Genomic DNA, 21,368 nt, shown 5'->3' with positions numbered 1-21,368 from the left:
CTTGACTTTTACTGAGCTAAAGAAAGGCAATCAAGAGAATTTAACATGATGGATGGTGGTCCTTGCTGTGGGCAGCCATTTTTATTGCTGTAATCAATAAGTGTTCCAACAAGAATTTATAAGGTTAACATCTTCTTGCCCTTTTAAAATAGTTTTATTAAGTTTTAGGACTTCCACAGACAGGCTGAATGTATATTTGTTCTGACACTGTGCTTGTGTAAACAGCTGAAGTAATCTTCATATGATTTCTCCCGAAGGTTAAAGATGGAGACCTTTAATCACAGAGTTAACACTTACATTGACTCTTGGATGGGACCAAGGGGTAAGGCCAATACTCCTTTTTTACACATCTTCAGTTGTGTTGTGTTCCTATGTGGCAAACGTCTGAGCAAACTTTGCAGTATTAGCAAATAGAACATATTCTCACTTTATTTTCAGAGCTAAAACAATATTATTGCATGCTGATGATTTTAATCTGTGTCACATAACCTCTTATGCAGCCTTGCAAGTGGTTGAAATCTGTCCAGCTGGCAAAAAAAAAAAAAAAAATTCTCCATTATCCATTAAATAATGATTGTTTGATCCAAAAAGTGCCCATTGTACCAACCCAGTTGTCATCTTGGAAACAACGTGGTCTCCAGACTCATTTATATATATATATATATATATATATATATTAATAATATATTAATAATTAAAATATTAATCAAACTGGAAGCAACTGCAATTTCAGACTGCACTGTGAGTTGGCAAATCAGCACCAGGCTTTGTAAAAAAAAAAAAAAAAAAAAAAAACCTCATTGTGTTATAAAATTCTGACTCAAACTTTTAATTGGATGAGCCGCATTTAGGTATTTTTTTTTATTGAGAGGAACAACTGTGACTATTTATTGAGCATCCTATTGCCATTGCATATGCGTGAGGATGGTTGTGCTCTATCAATTGCAGATCCTCGGGTTAGAGGATGGCTTCTACTGGACAACTACATCCCCACTTTTGCCTTCACCGTCATGTATCTTCTGATTGTGTGGATGGGACCAAAATACATGAAGAATAGACAGCCATACTCCTGCAGAGCACTGCTAGTGCCATATAACCTCACCCTGACACTTTTGTCCTTCTACATGTTTTATGAGGTGAGCTTGTCATATGTGTGTCTATTTGATGTGGTCATATCATTATAAAAATGAATGCACATTCAAAATATGTAAAGAAACAAAAAAACTAAGATGAAATAAATAAATAAAATAACATTGGCTTTTCCCCTATCACTACTTTCTAAAATGTATTTGTAATCCTTCTGACTTGGAGGGCCTTTCAGATACATTTCAGCAGTTTTGAATTTCCATTGATTTTAGGCTCTAATAGGTATTACACAATCTCGAGCAAGCGTCTCCAGTCCTGTTCCTGCAGATTTAAGCTCAAACCCTGATCAAACACACCTGAAGCAGACATCAGAGTTACTTGTTAATGACAGGCAGGACACCTGCCGGAGGGTAGCTCTCCAGGAGCAGGGCATTGGGGGACCTCTGATCTAGATATTTGAATTGACTGGGGCCTTTTAAGTTGGTATTAAAATGTCATGCACTTGGATACCGACGGTTTGACTTTTTATAAATTGAGCAAGTCAAACCAGCTGATGGTGAATCACAGTCAATGTCGAGTCAAGTCACCTTTATTTATATAGCACTTTAAACAAAATACATTGCATCAAAGCAACTGAACAACATTCATTAGGATAACAGTGAGTCAATAATGCAAAATGATAGTTAAAGGCAGTTCATCATTGAATTCAGTGATGTCATCTCTGTTCAGTTTAAATAGTGTCTGTGCATTAATTTGTAATCAAGTCAACGATATCACTGTAGATGAAGTGACCCCAACTAAGCAAGCCAGAGGCAACACCGGCAAGGAACCGAAACTCCATCGGTGACAGAATGGAGGAAAATACCTTGTGAGAAACCAGGCTCAGTTGGGGGGCCAGTTCTCCTCTGACCAGACGAAACCAGCAGTTCAATTACAGGCTGCAGCAAAGTCAGATTGTGCAGAAGAATCATCTGTTTCCTGTGGTCTTGTCCTGGTGGTCCTCTGAGACAAGGTCTTTACAGGGGATCTGTATCTGGGGCTCCAGTTGTCCTGGTCTCCGGTGTCTTTCAGGGCAGTAGAGGTCCTTTCTAGGTGCTGATCCACCATCTGGTCTGGATACTTACTGGATCCGGGTGACTGCAGTGACCCTCTGATCTGGACACAGACTGGATCTGGTGGCTACGGTGACCTCGGAATAAGAGAAAAACAGACTAATATTAGCGTAGATGCCATTCTTCTAATGATGTAGCAAGTACATCGGGTGTTATGGGAAGTGTTCCCGGTTCTGGTTTACCTAATTAAGGCAGCCTAAAAATACTTTAACAGATTTTGATATTAGAAGCATATTAGTGTGTATTATGTGTAAACCATGTTAAAGAGATGGGTCTTTAATCTAGATTTAAACTGCAAGAGTGTGTCTGCCTCCCGAACAATGTGAGGTACGTTATTACAGAGTTTAGGTGCCAAATAAGAAAAAGATCTGCCACCCGCAGTTGATTTTGATATTCTTGGTATTATCAAATTGCCTGAGTTTTGAGAACGCAGCTGACGTGGAGGATTATAATGTAACAAGAGCTCATTCAAATACTGAGGTGCTAAACCATTCAGGGCTTTATAGGTGGTAAGCAATATTTTTAAATCTATACGATGTTTGATAGGGAGTCAGTGCAGTTTTGACAGAAACTGAACACCTGGATGATATGGTCATGCTACCTGGCTCTAATAAGAATTCTAGCTGCTGCATCTTGGACTAGCTGTAGTTTGTTTACTAAGCGTACAGAACAACCACCCAATAAAGCATTACAATAATCTAACCTTGAGGTCATAAATGCATGGATTAACATTTCTGCATTTGACATTGAGAGCATAGGCCGTAATTTAGATATATTTTTTTTGAGATGGAAAAATGCAGTTTTACAAATGCTAGAAATGTGGCTTTCTGAGGAAAGATTGCTATCAAGTAGCACACCTAGGTTCCTAACTGATGACGAAGAATTGACAGAGCAGCCATCAAGTCTTAGACAGTGTCATAGGTTATTACATGCAGAGTTTTTAGGTCCTTTAATTAACACCTCTGTTTTTTCAGAATTTAGCAGTAAGAAATTACTCGTCATCCAGTTTTTTATATCGACTATGCATTCCATTCGTTTTTCAAATTGCTGTGTTTCACCGGGCTGCGAAGAAATATAGAGCTGAGTATCATCAGCATAACCGTGAAAGCTAACACCATGTTTCCTGATGATATCTCCCAAGGGTAACATGTAAAGCGTGAAGAGTAGCGGCCCTAGTACTGAGCCTTGAGGTACACTCCATGTGCACCTTCTGAGTCCTTTCTTGCCTAATTTGCACTCTCCATGCTATCTGCATTGCAAAACAGATACATTGCCTGGCTTTCCAAATATAATCAGAGCCGGACAGTAACAGTGTACTTTTACTTGAGTACATAATTAAGTACAATTTTGAGGGATCCGTACTTTACTCGAGTATCATTTTTGGGGAGTACTCATGACTTTACTCAAGTACATTTTAGAGGCAAGTATTGTACTCTTTACTCTGATACATTTTTATCCATAACCGTAAAAAAGGAAAAAAGAAAATTCTCGGAAACCATCAATTTGGTGTTTCCCTCTCAAACATGATTGGATTGTGCAGGCGCCACTGATTGGGTCAGCCTATCAGCAATCACCTTCAGCTTTCCGCCAATGACTTCATGACATTTGATTGAATTGAAGTACAGTACACACACACACAGAGAGAGAGAGAGTTGTCACACAGAGGGCCCTATTTTGCCGGGGTACATTTTTGGAATGGGTTGTCCCTATTCTCTTAATGAGCAATGGGCGTTTTTTTAGACCAGCACGCCCATGGGTGCACAAATGGGCGCAAATGCATTTGCTAATTAAACGGCGTGACGCTGGACGTGAAAATGCGAACAGCGCCGGACTGAAACTAGCAAACACTCTTGCACTGCGTCTTGAATCGCTTTGTGCAGGTGTCAAATCCGTGTTTATTACAGAGGTGGGAGGGTCTGTTTTGTGCATCTGGGCGTCGCAGAGATCACGCACTCTGTATGCATGCATTGCATTCATTCAGAATGATTGCCATTGGTATTATTACACAATAAATACTAAATGGCTAGTATAGCAAAACAATGTTAATGTGTGGTTCCTTTAGTTTAACTTGTTTTCCTTTTTCTTTTTTTTGTTTCATAAAGGTACATATGTAATTAAAACATTATGTAACTGAGTGCATAAATGAACGTGAGTAATCTTACCTGATGCTGATATTACAATAGCTGGTATTAACAGTTTACATGATCTTGCTGTTGATTTTATTATTTTTATTATTATTATTTCTTTGCCGGTAAGCAAATATATCAAACATGCGGCAGGTAAGAGCATCTACGGTAATTCACGTTGGCCAAAACACACAAGGAAACGCGTTGTGAAATAAAGTATCACCGGCAATCACAGACATTCGCATTCGGACGGGATTAGTTTTCTCAGAGGATCACTTAAGTTTGCTGAAAAACAGTAGGTAATTTGCTCTGGAATTATCACAGAGGTTGTGTGAGAAAAACACAGACGTGGCAGATTCGGACGGGATTAAAATCACCAAGTACGTCTGTGAAACACATATTTCTCTAACGACCCCGTGTAAAACTAGTCCCGTCCGAATAGGGCTAATGACACACGACTTGACTTTATTCAGCATTGTCTTCTCTTCCGGTCTGTTGTGAGCCCATTCACTGCAGTGTAGTGATATCCTGTTCGCGAACGAATCACTCGATGTAACCGGATCTTCTTGAACCAGTTCACCAAATCGAACTGAATTGTTTGAAACGGTTCGCGTCTCCAATAAGCATTAATCCACAAATTACTTAAGCTGTTAACTTTTTTAATGTGGCTGGCACTCCCTCTGAGTTAAAACAATCCAATATCCTGGAGTAATTCATTTACTCAAACAGTACACTGACTGAACTGCTGTGAAGAGAGAACTGAAGATGAACACCTTGCCGAGACAGATAACGAACGAAAGATTAACTCGTTCGCGAGTCAAGAACCGGTTGCATCGGTTTTCGGATCACCAGTAGTTCTTTTGGACAGTTCGAATCAGAAAAAACGGTTGAAGAAAACGGTTCACCGGTTCTTTTGTGCTCGACGTAATGACGTCATTGGCAATGATTGCCCTTCATTCAAGCCTTCGGTTTACCCGGGCTCATAAGATTAGCACAGAATCAGTTCAGAATCAAACACCAAAAGAATCAGTTCGGTTCAGACGCTCTGTGTGTCAGTCTGCTTCACGCTGAATCACACATGCGCAGTTATCATCAGCTCCTCGGTTCTTGTATCAGACACGTCCGACAGAAACGGTTCATGACTCGAGAACGAGTCAATCGTTCGTTCATTATCTGGCTCGGCTCAGTGTTCATCTTCAGTTCTCTCTTCACAGCAGTTCAGTCAGTGTACTGTTTGAATAAATGAAAACCAACATTTGTTTACAGGATCAAAAGAAGCAAAGTTTCTTCACTGTAGCAAAGGAAAACCAGTCTCCTCTTGGCTAATATCGAAATCCTCTGACATTCTTCTTTAAATAATCCTCATTATTTACTTCTAATTAGTGACCATTGTTTTGTTTTGATTGTGTTTTTGAGCATGCGCAAAGCTGACCTCATACATAATTTCCCTGGAACATCTTCCATTTACAACAGCGAGCACAAGCTAGATTCAAGTGATTATTACATTTTGAATATGGATATTTTTTTTTACAAAAATTCATCAATTCAATACAGGAGGCCTTTGTTCACTCTCCGGTGCCATGTGAGACATCTTTTTATTTTATTTTTTTTATGAAAGTGTGCTTTTTATTTCAGGTCTTTTGGACTAAAGAAATGCAACACCCATTGACTTAAATGATAGAGCTTGAAAGACGAAAAGCCAATTTTTTATATAACTCCGACTGGATTTGTCTGAAAGAATAAAGTCATATACACATAGGATGCCGCGGGGGTGAGAAAACCCTGCCTAATTTTCATTTTTGGGTGAACTAACCCTTTTAAATGTTATATGACATCCAAAAACTCCCATTCCACAGCGCCATCTAGTGGTTAAAATTTACATTTGGCTCCTACACACGTGCTAACATTACAAGTATACATTAAAGTAAGTTAATTATGAATGAACATGAACTAAAAATAAATAATTTCATTTAAAGAGAAATTAGTCGAGTTAGAGAGTGAATGAATGGACTGTATCAATATGGACTGAGTTAGGACTGTACTCTGGCCTTTAGAGAGAGCCAGTTGTGCTGCGTACTGCTCTGGGACAGTCTCTCTAACGGCAATCAACCTGCTAACCCTGAGAAGCTCCATTAGACCAAAGCAATTACGACTATATTGAGACAGTTGAATGGCACTTTGTGTCCCCTAAATGTCCTTTTAAAGAATTTGAACTGAATAACATTGTCACCGGTAACATAAGATCAGGCATTAATGAGAACCCTATTTGAGGTTTAATAAGATGTATATATTGGGGAAAGATGTGTCGCTTTCATTTTGTATTTGCTAGAAAACCTTGAACAGGGGCTTTATTCAAAATGAGACAGTGAACAATGGCAGATTAGTGGCTCATTGGAGATTTTCCAGGAGGTCTGCACTGTGTTCAGAGAGAGCTGAGAACAAGATCATGGATGACAGTTCAAAAGAATGAAAATGTGAAAAATGAAGCATGTTTGTGCACTTTACTGTACAAGTTAGCAGTAAAATATCTCCACGCATCAGCCGTACACCTGCAGGCCTCTGGTGTACGGTGCAGGTGCAGTGCATTCCACTTCAGTTAACAGAGGAGAAGTTTATTTTAAATACTTGCTTAAAGCTACCTTCACAATAAGGATGACCCTTGTGCAAGAGAATTTTGATCCATTTAATGCCCTGTTTTGTTGAAATCACAAGCCTTGTGATAGTTAGGACGCATAAAATAAACCAGTAATGTTTTTAAAAATATGCCACTGATTTCCAGCAAAAGTTTTCCTGAATTCATGAGTTATATTTATAGTTTTATTTCCAGCTATTACTCTGAATTAAAAAATGAATGTATATATTTTTAGTTATTAGTATTTTTAGTAATATGCTTTGAACATAAATAAAGGCTACTGACTAAATGGACCTATTTAAACAAATCTAGAGCTCTTGTGACAACCATGATACAGTGGAGGTATAATTATGGTAACTTCATGGAAATTATATGTACTGTTGTGTTGGATGATGCCCATATTGATATTTACATTGAACTTTTTGTTAATGTAAACTGGGTAACACTTTATTATGCAGTCCTGTTCCACGTGTGTACTGTGTACTTATTATAGCATTTACACTAACTGGTTAATAACTAGGCACTAACCCTGAACTACCCCCTAATATGTTTACCATATACTACTTTCTTGGGTAAGTACATTGTAAGTACAAATACTGTAAAATAAAATGTAACCAAATTGATCCTCAAGCATTAGAACTAATTCCAGAAATGTGCTACATACTGGGAAGATTGTACAGTGGTGTGGAGATGATGATTCATTCTGTTGTCCTTCTGTCTCTACAGCTGGTAATGTCAGTGTATCAAGGCGGATACAACTTCTTCTGCCAGAACACCCACAGTGGAGGAGAGGCTGACAACAGGGTAAAATACACTGTGTGAGATATGGAGAAGTCTAAGATTTAGCTTTACTCTTTATCATAATCCTCAGAAAAGAGACAATATTCCCCATCAGGCTGATGTGAGTGTACAGTTGACCTGGCTGCTCTGTTTCCACAAATTAGGTGAAACATTATTTTTTAAGGTTTCGTGTTTTGTTCTATTCCCTTTACCATAGGACTAGAAAAAGTGATTCTAAAAGAGTTTTTTTTTTGTATCAAGGCTAATTTATGTCATTATGACCCTGAAAACCTCCTGGCAGGGCATGGTGCTCTGAGACATACATCACCTCATGATCCACAGCACTGACCTGTGATGGTTTATTTCAAGATTTAAAAGATTCAAATAAGATTGTATTTGACATTCTTCTTTCAGACGAAAATCAGAATTATGTTTAATAATGTCCAGGCTAATCCATGCTTTATAATGGGAGTGGATGGTAGCCCAAAATTTGAAGTCCAAAAGATTTCACCCATCCATTATAAAAGAAGTCCACATGGCTCCGGTGGGTTAATAAAGGCCTTCTGAAGTGACACAATGCATTTGTGTAAAAAAAATAAATAAAAAAAAATCCATATTTACAACTTCTTAAGTCTGGACATAACTCTGATTGTATTCGTCTGAAAGAAGAATTTCAAATACACCCATGGCTTAAGAGTGAGTAAATCATGGGATAATTTTCATTTTTGGGTGAACTATGCATTTATGGTAAACTAAAATATACTTTAATTTGATTTCTATTAACACCTGTATGTCATGTATATAAACATATTTGTAATTACACATTCGTAATGAGTACATTTAAGGTACTTTATATGTGCTTTTGTATACGAGTCAACACATCAAAATAAGGTCACTTGACGAAAGGCTATTAAAACAAGAATTTTAAAACAAAATTTAAAGGTGTACTTAAGTGCGTTAAGAAACAGTCATGATATTGATTGCACTTAGGTGGTCTTTATATAAATATATATACTCCACAGTCCACATTCAATGCAATTAAGTTCACTTTTTTCACAAGAAAATTTCATGATGTTATGCTAGAATACACAGCTTGTACATTTCAGCAGTATTATATTTGTTGTTTAGTGTATAGTTAGAGAGCAATAACTGCCTAAGTGGCAATCTGAAGTGGAGTGAGAATCATTACAGCACAAGTGATTTCACGACGTTTGTAACTGATGTTGTATTTCTGTAACATCGCTGATGAAATGAGTTCTTGTGTAAATGATTCTCTTTTAATCCCTCCTCAGATGATAAACGTACTTTGGTGGTATTACTTCTCCAAACTCATTGAGTTTATGGACACTTTCTTCTTCATTCTGAGGAAGAACAACCACCAGATCACCTTCCTGCACATCTACCATCATGCCACCATGCTCAACATCTGGTGGTTCGTCATGAACTGGGTGCCGTGTGGCCACTGTAAGCTCCTCGCAGGGAAACTCCTCTGCTTTGCAGTCAAAGGCTTCTGAAGGAGCTTATGGTGCATTTTATACGCTGAATTTTTTCAGATGCCTAAAAACATAGCTAACATAACTTTGAATTATCCAACATGGTATTTAAAGGAGTCTCTAAAGTTAATATCAATTTACTTAGAATAGATTGTGGTTACCAATTAATTTTCATGAATAATCAGTTCTTTTTTACATTTTAAAATATATAAATGTGTATCATAGGGAACCCACTTTGACGCTTCAGAGGTTGATTTGTGATTTGAAGCAAATGGATGAACTAATATTGATATTACTGCTCTTTTCATCAGCCTATTTTGGCTCGACGTTTAACAGCTTCATCCATGTGCTGATGTACTCGTATTACGGCCTCTCTGCTGTCCCCGCCATGAGACCGTATCTGTGGTGGAAAAAATACATCACCCAAGGGCAGCTGGCAAGTACACACTTTTACTCCAAACTTCTATGAGGACACTTAAAAATACACCTTTTCCCTTTCACTTTATTAAAATGCCAAGTGCTTTCTTGTAGTGTAATATGTTCACTGCTATAAGTCTAAATACAAAAGTCTAATAGGTTTGGATGGCTTAAACTTTATTGGTAATTTGTCAATGTCTTTTACTTATGGATAATTTTCCAATTTCGTGAGCGTTTCTCTTCCTCTAGTATGTTTTCCTAGTGTGATTTTGAACTAAACTAATGGTTACATTTGTCAGAATGTGGACCTTTTTTTTTTTTTTTTACCACAAGCAAACTTGTGTTAACTTAATTAACCTAATTGAAGAATCACTCGTATACAAGAATGATCAATGATGGCTGTTTGCTCCTGCAGGTCCAGTTTGTCCTGACCATGTTCCAGACATCTTGTGCTGTAGTTTGGCCATGTGGTTTCCCAATGGGCTGGCTGTATTTCCAGATCACTTATATGATCACTCTTATCTTACTCTTCTCAAACTTCTACATAAAGGTTAACAAATTCTCAGCATAAAGAATAGTATTGTGTGAAAGTACGGCTTGAAAATTGCTCAGAATGTTCCCCTTCTTTGCTCCACAGACCTATAAGAGCCAGGCGGGATCTCGGAAGAGCGATCACTCAAATGGATCAATAAACGGTTACGCTAATGGAGTGACATCCACTGAGAAGGTTAAACACAGGAAACCGCGCACAGATTGACGACCGTTCATCCACTTACAGTCCTGTTATTGTTATCAGTGCAGTAGAGGAGCTTCACGTATGTCTATCCAGTCACCACGCTACATCCATTTCATCTTTAAGAGACTCCTCACATTATTGCACACTGCAACCACACGTTATTCATATTGAATCCACAAATTAGGAATTAGGGTCCAAGTTAGAGTACTTGATGTTTGTCATATGTTATTTTTCTTGAAGAACAAAGATGGCGACCCTTAATACTGTACTAATTGCACTGGTGTTTTCACCAAACTTGTTTGTAGACATAAAGATGATTGTACAGAAGTACACAGGAGTATGTCACACTTATGAGCCGAATTAAACAGTAGCAGCCTATTCAATGTTTCTTTATAGCACAGGTATATATAATCTTACAAGACAGGCATAACAATACCTTGAGAAATACAGAGAAAAATGGAAGACAATTCGTTTTATCAACTAATCAAGCAAGTTTAGTTGATGTATCTTTATAAAAGAAAATGGACTGTTTATTTAATTTTAACACGTATTTAGCTAATTTGTTGTAGCGCTGTATTGTAGGTGAAGCTCTAGAAAACATGTCCTTGTGTAAGTGTAAAACGTACACTTTTTTGTGTGTATTTTACATTATTCCCGTAAGATTTTCTTTTCTTTTTTTTTTACATGAAAACTTTACTGTACTACGATGTGTAGATACTTTAAAATTTAAATTATAGTTGTTTTTGCATTACAGTAATGAGAATAAGGTAATTGTTTCACTCAAATGTGCTAAAATCTAATTAACGTCACAAGTTTTTTTAAGAAAGTAATTAATTATTATATTTCCTTTTGATTTGTTAGTGAAGTATGAGCCAGGCGTGACCCAGGGTTCGAGATCACACACATTTATACAGTTGTTTGTTGTATATGTTGGCGCAGATTGTGCTGACATTGTTTGAGACTCCACCAGTGTCTCCAGCCTGCAGACGTCAGTGTGATGTCTCTTCAGCGCTGTCCTCTTCACCTGGCTAGTCTGCTATGAGCTCTTTGCTGCAACAACCAAGCAATGAATAGCTTCTGATTTATTTTCTGGTGTCAAAAATGTCCTAACGAATTAGTAGTTCAGCACATCTTTTTCACATTTACCAAAAAATAAACAATGGCTTATGCTGTTATTAAAGGAACTTTTATAAGTCTGTAACACTCTCCTTTTCCCTTTCTGAGGCACTGCAAGTTCTTTCGACCTGTACTGTTCCTGTACTGAGAAATCAGGATCCAATGCGTTTCATCTGTCAGCATTCCAGATCTTGTCAAGCAACATTAATTTTGATCTTGTGATCTTGAATGTGTGTTAAATCATGAAACACAGAAATGCAGGAAAACAATGAATTCTACTGTGAAACTTCTGTTACCGATTCATAATCATAATTCCTTCTTCTTAACAATCAAGTCATTCTCTCTGTTAGTGTTAAGTTTAGGATAAGTAATGATATCTTGCATTATTGTATAACCTCCCTGGTAAATGATATAATGCTGTTGATTCATGCTTTCAGTGCAGACGTATAGATCCAGCCATTCAGTTTACAAGTGCCGTTTGCTAATGGCACAGTAGAGATTTAATGGTGTATCACAGAATACAACATCAGACACAATACCAATAAAGTGATTTTATTTGGAAATGTTTGTCAGTGTTTGTTCATTTGACTTTTTGATTTCAGGTATATTGAGTTTTTAAGTATTGAAAAGTTTCTCTTAATGGTTTTAAATTAATTCTACTTTAATAAATTGCAGTAAAACTGATGAGTTTCCACAGATTTAGATCAATGAATTTCTAGTACTTTTATAGTCATTTGTGATTCTGGATGATGATTTATTTTTTTATTTGTCATTGTGAACGAAGACAATGATTAAAGACATTTTAAAGAAATTTAAAGTACAGGGTCCACCAAAAAAAACAAGCTGAACTTAAACTGAAAATGATGTTATAACAAATCTGCTGAAATCTGTCTATAACACCCTTCCCTTATATTTCTGAGTACAGCAAAATATTCAACAAGACTAAATATTTAAAAGAGAGGGGTTGAAAAGGTGACAACAGTCAAACAGGAAAAAAATCTGTTGATACAAAAATGAACATTCATCACAGTCCATTTGAAACTTCTTACAATCTTATATATATATATATATATATAGTGAGAGAGAGAGAGAGAGAGTATCTTTATCTTTACAAATAGAGTGAGACAGATCTTACACTATCGTGAAAACAAAACATAATGCTTTGAGCTGCATTTAAGAATAACAATCTAAAAATGTCACACCATTCGTTTACATTCATAAGAAAGAGCTCTGGGCTGGAAGCAGTAGGGTGAGCAGGTGTAAACCATTAGGGGTCAAGGGTCGAGTTGCTGCATGCATTGCTTGGGTCGTCCTACAGTGGACGCTCTGAAAAGGCTGTGTAGCTCTTCACACGTGCAAAAAACAGAGGCGTGTACATTTTGTCTACATCAAATGCAGTGACAATGGTCTCTCCAGTCGATCTAAGGAAGAGAAAGAAAGAAAATGTTTAGAAATGAACAAAATCACCCAGAATGCCGGAGTCACTGCCTACTGACTGCTCTGGATCTAATTCAGCAGTTTTCCAAGGAGTGCTGTCACTGTAAATCACAGGACCACCAGGACACAATTGGTATGGAGCTCAAGGCTAGACTTGACTGTTCCCGACATTATTTAATGTATAATTCTAATAATATTATATAACATGCATAAAAAATACATTAAAAAAAATGGAACTTCAGAGAATGTTCAGAGAGCTTCTCTGAGATGAGCAAATCCAAACTCAACTTCTAGCTTGCTGGAGAAAGAACATCAACACTTTTATGTTTTCCTAGGATTTTTAAGCGGGCTGAAAGAAGGCCGAGAAGTAGAAATTCAGTGACGGCAAATGCTTACTTTACACAACAATGCAATAAAATACAAATAACATATCATCTGTATCAGTCCTTGTGTATCTGAAAGTTAAACGCTCAATTTTAAGGCTTAACTAGATGGAAAGATCAGTCAAGACCAAAATTGACTGTGGTCATAAAGATTTCAATACTCTTAGGCATATTTGTATACAATACTAAGTGCATTTTTTTTTTTGTCTTTTATAAAAAGTAAAGAGTTTACTTGTTCAAGGTTCGTACAGAAACTGCAAAATGAAATTCTAGGACTTTAAAGGACTTACAGTATCAAGCACTACTTTTTTGATTTTTAAGGACTTAAATCAAATATCTAAATTATAAAACAATATTGTTATTTTTCTTCATGAATATGATTGGCCTGAAGAATGAAAGCTGTATCATATACTTTGGAAATTATGAGCTTTATCACCATTTATCAACACTAGGGTGTGTGACAATACACTAAGCTCACGAGATACTTGATTCACCAGAATGAGACAATATTATATTACTATTTTTAAGATTTTTTTTAAATGACAAAATATTTGTCTTTTAAATCACACAAATCAAAACAATGCAGTTGTATTTTGAAATATTTTAACTAATCTACGGCTGTTACTAATGATTGTTTTGGTAATCAAGTAATCTGCTGATTATTTTGACAATTGAATAATCTGATCATTTTTAGTAATACAAATAGACCTAAGTGAAAAACAGGCTTTAGTATGACTATTAATATATTAAACTAACGATGAGGCAATAATAATTGGTTCAAATAAAGTATCAAAACCAAGTAAATACATGGTTTTATTGAACAAACCTGATAAAATATGCCTACATGATGTAATATGCCTGCACAAAATATGAACAGCCAAGTTTATTATGTATTATAACAAATACCTGCAGAGGGCGCAAACGGCCAGAAGATGCTTCACTTTACTCAGAGCGAGGGTGTTGGCATAGGTTTATGAATGATTTACATTAAGAATCCAGTGAGATAACTCGCACTGTTTTCCTAGATAAATGTAGAGCAGCACACTATATGCAGAGGAAGAGATTATAGAGTAGGGCTCTATATTTATATCAGATGCGCTGCATCGTTAATTTTGCGTAAAAATATTGGTTTACTGAGAAAAAAACTAAACAAAACATGTCATATATAATGGCCTTTAAATATTCAAGTACTTTTCAAGTACCTTCTCAAAAATATGTCTGTTTTCCAGGACTTAAATAAAAAAAAAAGTCAAAATCAAGTACCTCAAGCATTTTAAGCACCTTGTGCGAACTTGTTTATATTTTTATATTGACCACTTCTATAATGATTTTTTTGGTGCTTCTGTGTTATGTTGGAGCTTGACAGTCTCTGTCCCTATTTGCTTTCGTCATGAGATTAACATATTTCAAAACAGAAAAATTCAAGTCATACAGATCAGCATCGTATTCAAGGTAATGAACTAAAGCGTCCTCATTTATTGTATGAACAGACAGCAGGTGGACTCATCAGATGTGTTGGAGAATGCAGATTGGTGAGAAACCTGTAGGTGATGTGGCAGGAATGGTGGACCCACACCAGCTTGTTGAAGCGTTGACGCACCCCAGAGAACAGCTGCAGTCCTACATGGAAGCTGCGCTCAGTTTCGGGGGCTGTGTTCCGCCTGTAGAAACGACTCCTCTGGTACTCTGCCACCCTTTGCTGGAAGATGACAAAAAATTGGTTTCAATGCTAGTAAAAATGTAAAAAAATAGAACAGTGTTGTTAAACAAAATGGTCTGTAAACATGAACATACAAACCAACCTCTTCTTTTCTCTTGGAGACAACAAAATAAACTTTGGTTTGATTGTCCGTATCCTGAGACAGCCGATAATGGCCAAACATTATGGAATCCATCCTGTGAAAATTGAAGATTTTTTAAAATGGGACATCGGATGCAAAATTCAGTTTTACATGGTGTCTGCATTTAAATGTGTCTTAGCAGTGTATGTACTCATTTTGTAAAAAAAAAGAAAAAAAGTGAACCGAATCAAATTGAATTGAACCGTGAGTTGAGTGATTCGTTACATCCCATCTAATCAATCTCAATTACCAAGCCGTTTTGTTTTTCTGAGCACTATGATGCCTACAACCATTGACGGACTGTCCTGTATTAGCAAATTTCCTCCATCAGCCAATTTATTAAGAACATTTTATTAAACATTTCATTAAGACCCATAAAGAATCATACCAACTTGTAGTAAATGGGCATAAAATGTCACCTTTAATGATTTAAAAATGACACACGGCCTAGAAATGTGCTGTCAGCCAAGTTAAATTCAGAGCAGCGGCCTGTTACTTAGACCCATGACACATACCTGGAGTTCTTGCTGCGCAGCCTTGGGACAGAGACCAAAGGGTCCTCAGGTGTGGTTAACATCATCACCTGACCATCAGGGAAGAAGCGCAGGTACCTGAAAACACATTACCACAGAAAAATATCACACAAACTGCATTTTTGTGTCAAAATAAAAGCTGGATTGTTAAACTACAAGTAAAGAAACCCGTTCAAATATTGTAATTTTTTTTCTATAAAACAAATTTGATATACTTACTATGATTAAAAAATTGTTCATTTTGTTTATTTAACAGTGCAGTTGTATTACAATAATAATATTACTGTATTATTATATTATATCTATTAAATTTGGTCAATGCAAATGAGTTAGAGCTCTTAATTTTGCAACAGATTTTTGTTATTTTCATCCAATATCAATATTTTCATCCAGGGGTGAATGACCCCAGACATCCCTAGATGGACACAGGTCTGTAGTCTAACAAAATCCTGTGGGAAACACTGGGAATGCATACAGGTTTGGAAACAAATTGTAAATGCTGACAGAATTTAGATTTTTGAATGGAGTTTCCTTTAAAGCCTCAAGCTCACCTGTAGTACTCCACCTGCTGCCAAGCCCTGTAGAAGCCATCAAGAGACTCTTCCCCCTGACGGATGTATGATGTTTTACTGATGTAAACACCTGCACAAACCATGGACATTTATTAAATTGTGTACAAGCAGCACATATTTAAGAAGACATAGAAAAAACGCACACATTTACCATCAAAGCGTACACGTGGCCTTTCCAAAAACATCTCTCTCCAGGATGAAAATGGCAACATTTTGGTGCAGCTCCGCCCCCACACCCTCAAACAGGCAGAGCGCCAAATCTCAGGGTCCCTAAAATTAGACACCCACAAAAACATGGCAAACTGAAGTTTTTATGCTTCAAATCTGAGTGGTGCTTTTGAGCACAAGCCACTATAATGCAAGTGGGGAAGCTGGTTTACGCTGATGTTTGATGAGTGTGTGAGCCCACCTGGCACAGATATAGAAACCCCTGCAAACCAGGGAAAGCTGCTCTAAGGCTCGAAGGTCCAGGTCACATGACACCACCCAACGGAAGATATACATGAGCACCTCGAAAGGCAAAGCTGTGGACATGAAGAAAAGGGCCTTCAGGGCAATGGGTAAACCCTAGAAAACCACAGTCTAGCTTCAGAGTGAGAATTACCCGAGATGTGCAGCTGAGTTGAGTCCGTCTCAGGCTCACACAGCTTCATGGTGCCGTCGCACAATGTCAGCTGCTGTTGGAAGTACGTCAATAGATCATCTATCTCCTGATCATTCTCATTGTCCTCCAAGCTAAAGAGTTTGACAATCAAAAATTCACATTACCATGCACTCAACCTTCAAACGACAAACCAAAAGAGAGAAATAGGAACTTGAAAATAATTTTGCATGTAGAAAATAAAGCTTTATAAAAACTTTATTTATTTATTGCAATTGCACACATTTATATCAATTATTACTGTAAGGGGAAAAAAAATCGAATCATTATTGTGAAGCGAAATATATATAATTTACGTTTTAAAGAACTTTTGAATGAATACTAATTAAATAATTAATGTAACAGAATCTTCGATAAGGAAAAATTAACTAAAAAGGTATATCCAAGTTCTAGAACAACATGTGTTCCCATCCAGACGTCGTCTCTTTCAGGGAAGACCTTGCATTTTCGAACATGACAATGCCAGACCACTTACTGCATCAGTTACAAAATCATGGCTGCGTAGAAGAAGGATCCGGATATTTGTACTGAAATGATATTTAGTACATATCAGATATCCGAATATTTGTACTGAAGAAGGATCCGGATATTTGTACTGAAATGGCCAGCCTGTAGTCCAGATCTTTCACCCATAGAAAACATTTGGAGCATGCGACAAAGAAGACCTAAGACAGTTGAGCAACTAGAAGCCTGTATTAGACAAGAATGGGACAACATTCCTATTCCTAAACTTGAGCAACTTGTCTCCTCAGTCCCCAGAAGTTTGCAGATGTTTGCAGACTGTTATAAAAAGAAGAGGGGATGCCACACAGTGGTTAACATGGCCTCATTTTTTGAGATGTGTTTATGCCATAAAAGCAACTTATTTTTCCCTTAAAATGATACATTTTCTCAGTTTAAACATTCAATATGTCATCTATGTTGTATTCTGAATGAAATATTGAAATTTGAAACTTCCACATCGTTGCATTCTGTTTTTATTCACAATTTGTACAGTGTCCCAACTTTCTTTGAATCGGGTTTGTAAATGACCGAGGACTTACTAACTGCCACTGCGGTCCGGATCAGGAGTTCTGCTGTAGTTGATCTTAAACTCAATGTCCGGTACCAGCTGCATTGCACTCTTATAGTACTTGATGGCTGCAAAATCAAAATGGGGATATTTATACCTACTGGCTCTTCATAATCCATTTTATCAGTATGAATGCTAATCAAAAAGAAAAACCTTCATAAACTGCTCCATTCTGTTCTTCCTCGACAGCCTTTAGGAACAGCTCTCTGGCCTTTGAGCACACATACACAATCAGCGATAAGACAAGGTCAAGTGAAGAATATGACATGACAGCACAGAGTTATTTTGGCAATTTTGATCTCTTGTACTCTTACAATCTTGATTAGATTCTGTACATCTAATGTGTGCAATGGCACACCATATGATGAATCATGAGCTCACACCTTCTCCTCTCTAGCAATTTCCTGTTTCCTCTTCAGGTCAGCAGTTTTGGAGACACTTTTCTTTCCACCTGAGCTGGGCTGAAGCTCAGACATCCACTTTGCCCGAAAAGCACTGAGTTTCATCTGAGAACATAAAAATACAGCTACAGACTTCTAAAAAACTGGGTTGAGACTTGATTTTATCCATCATCAATTGATTAAATAGTAGAGTTCCTCACATAATAGAAGGGGGTCAATAGGTGAGAGGGGTTTAACAGTAAGAGGAAGAGTTGGCTTGAGAAGGCCTTTCTAGTTTCTATCTATCTATCTATCTATCTATCTATCTATCTATCCTAACAACGAGCTAATGTTAGAAACATGCTAGTCGAATGCTAATCATGCTAGAAAACATGTTAACGACATGCTAGTCGCATGCTAGTCATGCTAGAAACATGCTAGCAACATTCTAGTCGCATGTTAGTCATGCTAGAAACATGCTAGCAACATGCTATTCGTGCTAGAAACATGCTAGTCACATGATAATCATGTTAGAAACATGCTAGCAACATGCTAATCATGCTAGAAACATGGTAGTCGAATGCTAATCATGCTAGAAATATACTAGCAACATGCTAGTTATGGTAACAACATGCTAGCAACATGCTAATCATGCTAGAAACATGCTAGCGACATGCTAATCATGCTAGAAACATGCTAGCGACATGCTAATCATGTTAGAAACATGCTAACGAAATGCTAATCATGCTAGAAACATGCTAGTGACATGCTAGCAACATGCTAATCATGCTAGAAAAATGTTAGCGACATGCTAGCAACATGCTAATCATGCTAGAAACATACTAGTCACATGCTAATCATGCTAGAAACATGCTAGCAACATACTAGTTGAATGCTAATCATGCTAGAAATATACTAACAACATGCTAGTCATGCTAACAACATGCTAGTAACTTGCTAATCATGCTAGAAACATGCTAGCAACATGCTAGTCGCATGCTAGTCATGCTAGAAACATGCTAGCAACATGCTAGTCATGTTAACAACATGCTAGTAACTTGTTAACCATGCTAGAAACATGCTAGTAACTTGCTAATCATGCTAGAAACATGCTAGAAACATGGTAGCGACATGGTAGTCATGTTAACAACATGCTATTCGCATGCTAATCATGCTAGAATCATACTAGCAACATGCTAGCAGCATGTTAATCATGCTAGAAACATGCTAGCGACATGCTAGTCATGCTAACAACATGCTAGTAACTTGCTAATCATGCTAGAAACATGCTAGCAACATGCTAATTATGCTAGCAACATGCTAATCATGCAAGAAACATGCTTATAATGCTAGAAACATGTTAGCAACATGCTAATCATGCTAGCAACATGCTAGTCGCATGCATTATTTCTGTCAAACTAATCTATCGATCATTCTTTCTTTTGAACTAATCTATATCATTCTTTCTAACTAATCTATCTTTCATTCTTTCTAACTAATATATCTTTCTTTCAACTAATCTATCAATCTAACTTTAAACTATAAACTTCTAACTTTTTTAAACTTCTTCAAACTTTCTGGTCAGGCTTTCTCAAGCCAACTTAAAGTTTGTCTTAACAAACTTTTTTTTCTAGTTTTCCAAGTTGTCACAATCTGTATCGTATAAAGCTCTATATTAATAAAGGTGACTTGACTAAAGGTGACATTAGCCATAAAGTAAAAGTCCTTTCATTGGCAGAGGAAAATCTACTTTGATGAAAGATTACAAAATGTCATTCAATGAAATAATATACAAACATTAATTAAAATAATAAATAATCAAAATTATATTTTGTAGACAGTGGTGCAGATTTTTTATTGTTATTTCAGGTATTAATCCGTGGAACTAACTGGTTTAAATTATTATACTAAAAAAATATCTTGAGATTAGCAACAAGAAAAATGTAGAGTGGGACTTGATTTTGTCCAATGATTCGTTCCATAGTGGAATTTAAAGTAAAAAAAAATAAAAAAGTAAATGAAAATGTAAGAGATTTGTGATGTCATATAAAAAGAGAAGTAATTTCAGAAATGGAGTAGTAGATTACAAAATTATTGTACTTCATTAAAGATTACAATTTATTTATTTTTTGAATTTTTAAAATATCAAATAAATGAATACTAATAAGAAGAGGAGACCAAGTACACTAACTTGCATATCAGAATCCTCTGTATTCTCACTCTCCCCTTCTTCAACAGTGCCAGCAGTGTTTTGGTTGCTTTCCGCCTAGAAATAATATTTATTCAGTCATTTCAAATTCTATACTTTTACATTAAGAAGGTGAAAATACACACAGACAGTTTAAAAAGAAGTGACGCAGATTTCACAAAGCCAAGACTAAACTAAAAAAAAAAAAAGAAAAACACGTATAACTCGTCCGTGTTAGGTGTGGAAAATAACCATCAGACCAATCAGAGTAGCAGATCAGAGCATGATATGCATTAATCACCAACAGAAAATCACTGCACTAAACTGTTAAAACACAGATGATCGTCTTTCAAGTTAAATTATAATTTAGTGAATTTGAAGTCCAGTCGTTGCGTGGTTTGAAGAACTCCAAACTTTGTAAACAACACGCATGTACAACATAGCTTATTTTCAACATACTAATATTATGCATAATTGTTATTACATGCTGAACATTTAAAGAATTATTTAAGACTATTATTCATCGTTAAAAACAAAACAAAAACACTCAGGTGTGTGTGACAGGACTAGTACACGTCATGACTGATAACATGCTAATGTTAGCATCTGATTATTATCTTAGAAACAGAGCTTTTACTGACCATGACAACTTATTTTGCGAGCTCTTTTAATGTCGTGTTTAAAGACGAGATTTCAGCGAATGTTTTACAGATCACGATCAGAGAAGCGGACGACACAGCGGGCAAAATGACGAGCTCGCCACAAGGCAGCCATCACGACGAGCACGAGCACGTGACAGAGGA

At 36.7% G+C, this 21,368-nt stretch overlaps 2 protein-coding genes across 3 annotated transcripts in view; one reads left to right on the top strand and one right to left on the bottom strand.

Moving 5' to 3' along the window:
• Positions 1-11,191, top strand: part of LOC132110980 (elongation of very long chain fatty acids protein 5-like) — a 20,520-nt gene extending 9,329 nt beyond the window's left edge. The window contains exons 2-8 of one of the 2 annotated variants that reach the window (XM_059518130.1): positions 258-322; positions 949-1,136; positions 7,683-7,760; positions 9,029-9,200; positions 9,541-9,665; positions 10,062-10,196; positions 10,284-11,190. In XM_059518130.1, the coding sequence (XP_059374113.1) occupies positions 265-322; positions 949-1,136; positions 7,683-7,760; positions 9,029-9,200; positions 9,541-9,665; positions 10,062-10,196; positions 10,284-10,403 (876 nt within the window). In that variant the 5' untranslated portion in view covers positions 258-264 and the 3' untranslated portion in view covers positions 10,404-11,190. Of the gene's footprint in view, positions 1-257; positions 323-948; positions 1,137-7,682; positions 7,761-9,028; positions 9,201-9,540; positions 9,666-10,061; positions 10,197-10,283 lie in introns of those variants that run through there. The other variant, XM_059518131.1, reaches the window with a different exon arrangement.
• Positions 606-21,368, bottom strand: LOC132110979 (F-box only protein 9-like). Its single transcript, XM_059518129.1, has 14 exons — positions 21,207-21,368; positions 20,569-20,643; positions 18,381-18,503; positions 18,151-18,208; positions 17,969-18,065; positions 16,869-16,999; positions 16,674-16,788; positions 16,416-16,534; positions 16,244-16,334; positions 15,675-15,770; positions 15,121-15,214; positions 14,860-15,017; positions 12,625-12,919; positions 606-618 (listed from the first exon to the last, which is right to left on the bottom strand). The coding sequence occupies exons 1-13, from the start codon at positions 21,207-21,209 to the stop codon at positions 12,811-12,813; spliced, it is 1,269 nt and encodes a 422-aa protein (XP_059374112.1). The 5' UTR covers positions 21,210-21,368; the 3' UTR covers positions 606-618; positions 12,625-12,810.

This window comes from Carassius carassius, chromosome 30 (genome assembly GCF_963082965.1).
Source record: "Carassius carassius chromosome 30, fCarCar2.1, whole genome shotgun sequence".
Taxonomy (NCBI): Eukaryota; Metazoa; Chordata; class Actinopteri; order Cypriniformes; family Cyprinidae; genus Carassius; species Carassius carassius.
Note: the sequence above shows the minus strand (reverse complement) of the source record. Positions and strands in the feature narration are given on the sequence as shown.

What these genes read in the sequence shown, in the direction of transcription:
- LOC132110979 (XM_059518129.1), bottom strand. An exon ending in CAGAGGATTCTGATATGCAA is followed by an intron (nt 18,504 to 20,568) that starts GTTAGTGTACTT and finishes TTATGTTCTCAG; the next exon opens with ATGAAACTCAGTGCTTTTCG. An exon ending in GAATGGAGCAGTTTATGAAG is followed by an intron (nt 18,066 to 18,150) that starts GTTTTTCTTTTT and finishes TTGATTTTGCAG; the next exon opens with CCATCAAGTACTATAAGAGT.